The 4,350-nt window shown below is 51.2% G+C and overlaps 1 protein-coding gene across 5 annotated transcripts in view; it reads right to left on the reverse strand.

Annotated features, from left to right (window-relative positions):
* Positions 1-4,350, reverse strand: part of LOC109925864 (arrestin red cell) — a 118,899-nt gene that overhangs the window by 17,513 nt on the left and 97,036 nt on the right. For all 5 annotated transcript variants that reach the window (XM_048620169.1, XM_048620168.1, XM_048620166.1 and 2 more), the window contains 2 exons: positions 2,640-2,775; positions 1,302-1,386 (listed from right to left, as the gene is read on the reverse strand). In XM_048620169.1, the coding sequence (XP_048476126.1) occupies positions 1,302-1,386; positions 2,640-2,775 (221 nt within the window). The remainder of the gene's footprint in view (positions 1-1,301; positions 1,387-2,639; positions 2,776-4,350) is intronic.

Raw genomic sequence — 4,350 nt, forward strand, 5'->3', positions numbered from 1 at the left:
ATAGAGAGCGAGATAGAGAGCGATGAAGATAGAGAGCGATGAAGACAGAGAGCGAGATAGAGCGCGATGAAGATAGAGAGTGATGAAGATAGAGAGCGAAATAGAGCGCGATGAAGATAGAGAGCGAAATAGAGCGCGATGAAGATAGAGAGCGAAATAGAGCGCGATGAAGATAGAGAGCGAAATAGAGCGCGATGAAGATAGAGAGCGATGAAGATAGAGAGCGATGAAGATAGAGAGTGAGATAGAGCGCAAGATACAGCGCGTAATACAGCGCGATGAAGATAGAGAGTGATAGAGAGTGATGAAGATAGAGAGCGAGATAGAGAGAGAAAGACAGACACAGAGAGACAGAGAGAGAGAGAGAGAGAGGGAGAGATAGAGAAAGGCTGAAGCGGGGTAATACTTTAAGGAACAGGTGATTGGAACTGAAGATGGAAACCAGCCCGGAATAGCTCTACACTCCAGCTTGGTGCTGGATTAGTGAACGGAAATGGCAGTGGGGAGCAGGGCCCGAGAATGATTCGAATCCGATCCATCAGACAGCTCCCTCCCTCTCCCAGTCCCCTCAGCCCAGTGATTGGACGGCGTTCTGTGCCTGACCCCGACCCTGGGATGAAAGGAGGAACAGATGGCGTCACGGTGAAACAAGGCGATGGGTTTCTCCCCTTGGTAACAGACGGTGGCAGATGTGGGGACCTTGAGGGGTTAGGAGGACGACTAGAGATAACCAGGAGGATGCGGGATGTGTTAACGAGAAAACGCAACCATTTAACCAAAACAAAACCTAAATTCTACCCACTGTCCTGTGTAACCTCCAGGATCTAGAATTTAAAAATCTCTGGAAGAACAGCGTGGCACCCAAGCCCTGCACGCTCCCCTCCGAGCCATTCCCCATCCTGACTTGGAGATATATCAATGTCGCTGGGTCGAAGTCCTGGAACGCCTCCCCTAACGGCTCTGTGTGAGGGTCCGTGCACCACACGGGATTGCAGAGGTTCAAGCAGGCAGCTCACTGTCACCTTCTCAAGGGGGTAACTGGGGACGGTCAATAAATGCTGGGCAGTGGGAGGATTTTGTTTTTTGAAAAAACCCTTGGAGTGTTGCTGAAAGGAGAGACCAAATGCAAATCGGATCAGGACGGGCTAGCAAGAGAGTCAAAGCCTGAAGGGAGCAACAGTTTCCGCTGAGGACAGTCTACGATTTGTGGAAACAAGGGGAGGGTGGATGGGACAAAAGGTACAGATCAGCCAGGGATGTAGCCAGATTGCTGAGTGTTGGCCAAAGCCAAAGCGCCTCACCTGAAATCTTGATCTTCTTCACGGTTTTTGTGGAATTGTTGGTCACATGAACATTGACGCTGATGGGTTCCGCGTGGTAATAGAGCTGTAAGCACAAGGAACACGGGATGTCAGAGGAACATGACCCCTGCATGTACTCCACGCCAATGGCCCAGGAGCCCTCACCCTCACCCCCAACCCCCCACCCACTCCGCCCCGCAGCAAGGCTGGGCGACTGTTCTGTCATTTGTTTAGCCCTGGTCTTTTTCGACAAGAGGTTGTAAGGTAAAAGGTGAGGTTGGAACAATAGAAGCAGCCCGAACGGGTGGGGCCAGCACCAACAGATCGGGATTTCTGACTAGCAGCAGAAGCTGCCTCAGAGCTGGAAGCTTCAGTGAATCTCTACTCATATTCCCCCTCTCCCTACCCCCTCACTCCCTCTCTCATCCTCACCCTTCTCATTCCCTCACTCCCTCCACTGCCTCCTCTCTCACTCCCTCTACCCTCCCCACACTCTCTCTACACTCTACTCTCTCCCTCCCCTCTGTTTCTCCTTCTATACCCTCCTCACTCCCTCTACCCACCACACTCTCTCCAACTCTCCATCCTTCACTCCCACTCTCTCCCCTTCATTCCTGTTCTCCCGCCCTCACTCCCCCACACCCTTTCTTGCCTTTCCACTCTCTCCTGCTCTTTCAAAACTCCCCCACCACCACAGTCTCTCCCGCTCTCTCCGTCTCTCTCCCTACCTCTCACCCTCGCCCCTCTTCCTCCCTCGCTCACTTTTTTACTTTGTTCGTCGAGAAGGTTCCCTGGGGCTGCTGAGCGGGAAGCGGGAGTTCTAGTTAGACGGTGAGGCTTCCTCTTCAAACTCAAAAAAGGGGCAGATTGTTTCTTTCTTCTGGTCTGGAGAGGGACGGCATGTGAGAATCACAACTGCTTTGCCGAACCGCACTGTGGCTAAATGTGGGATGTTGCCTTTATATTGGAACAGTTGATGATTAAATGGTACATTATCTTGTGAACTATTTCAATCCAGCTAAAAAGTTATGCCAATTCTTATTTTTGCACTTTACCTATGTTGTAAGAATGAAGTGTGTTTTGATTACAGCTTAGTGGTGGATCAATCGAATCACATCTGGAACACAGCACCTTCCACTTGCCTTTACACAAACATAAAAGTTAGGGTCTAGGCTCTCTCTCTCTGGACGGTCAGGTCAGACTAAACCTATCACAGAGTGAGGGCTGTGGGGTTGAACCAGGTTGAATTTAAATCCCTTGGCGGAGAGGGGACTGCAGAATACCTTCCAGTCCCGGTGGTAATAACCAGCGATTGGTAAAGATTCTCTCTGTACTGACCTCTTTATCTAACGAGGCTTCGAGATGGAGGGACCTGTCTGACATCAAGAAACTCCTCGTGGTCTCCGCCATTGGCTGTGGCCCTGGTTTCTCTGGAGCGTACTGTACTTTCCGGATGACCAGACGGACAGAGTTCCTGCGGTAAAACAGAAGGAAATGGAGTGTCCGAGATGGAAGGGTTTCGAGTCAAATCGGGGAGTCGAGGGTGGGAGGCAGTCGAGGAGAATGGAGGGGAATTGGCAGGAAGGAGAGTGGAGGGGAAATCGAGGAGAGTGGAAGGGAATTGGCAGAAGAGTGGACAGCAGAATTAATCAGGTCAGCCACACAGTCATATTGAAGGTTGCAGTGGACTCAATGGGCTGAATGGCCTACTTCTGTTCCAATGTGGTTGGAACACACACACACACACCCCTTGGCATCTACTCCCTTACTCTTGGTACAATCCCTCAGCACATAGATCTCTCTCTCTCTCTCACACACACACAAACACTCACGCTCACACCCACCCACACACTCTCACCCACCCACACCCACACACACACACACAAACACACACCCCTTGGCATCTACTCCCTCACCCTTGCTACAACACCCCGACACACAGACCTCTCTCTCTCTCTCTCTCTCACACACACACACACACACACACACACACACACACACACATATATATATATCTTGTGGCTGACCCCAAACTGACTCCTCTCCAGGTCAACCCCTGTCCCCCTACCATGCCGCTAACCACCCCCCCCCCCTCCCCCGGCTCCCCTGAAGACACCCCTCCTCCTGACACACTTGTTACAGACAGTGCTGTCCTTCCCCGGGAAGGGAAGTGACCACGTTCAGCCCAGTGAATAAGGGATAATGTGTTGTGTGTGACTGATAAATACATTCCCCTGTTCAACGCCCAGCCATTGCCCCCACCTGGGGGCACCGGACAGAGGCTGAAGACGTGGAACTAAAGCAGCATCCCCCGAGGCTGGCTCTCACGGCGTGGCGGCAGTAGAGACCCTACCTCTGAAGCAGGAGTCCCACCCAGTCCCACCTACAACACCCCTGAGCTGGTGGATTCGAATCATTTGTCGCGGGCTGAAGATTATGCCCTGGAAAATCTGCAGGTTGGGATGCAAATAGGGCTCTTCGTCAAATCCAGCCCGCTGTGCGGGTCTCCGGAACTCGGGAATTTTGGGAAGGGAGGGTTATGTGAATGTTGGGAATGCTTGATTTATGAATAAGGAACAGCAGCAGCAGGGGGTGGTGGGATTTGCTGAAACATTTACGATTCTTGGGTCACTGCCAGACAAAAAATCTCAATCCTCGCCACACGGGGTCACCTCAGGACAGAGGATTAATCTGACTGGGGTTTTGATGGAGAATCTGAACAGGACAGGGAGGGCTGGAAAGGCAAAGATTTCAAAACACCACACGCACCGAAACAGACATGTTTTATGTCATTAAAAGGTTTGATTGATCGTGCAGAACTTCATAAAGAAAACGCATTTTTATATTTAAAAGAAAAATTGGCCTCAACCAGTGTGTAAAATAAATTATTTCTTCTCTCCGACACAGTGGCTCAGTGACTCTCAGCACCAGGGACCCAGGTTCGATCCCACCCTCAAGTGACTGTCTGTGGGGAGTATGTACGTTCTCCCTGTGTCTGCGTGGGTTTCCTCCCACAGTCCAAAGATGTGCAGGTTAGGGTGGATTGGCC

Source organism: Rhincodon typus, chromosome 45, assembly GCF_021869965.1.
Source record: "Rhincodon typus isolate 14 chromosome 45, sRhiTyp1.1, whole genome shotgun sequence".
Taxonomy (NCBI): Eukaryota; Metazoa; Chordata; class Chondrichthyes; order Orectolobiformes; family Rhincodontidae; genus Rhincodon; species Rhincodon typus.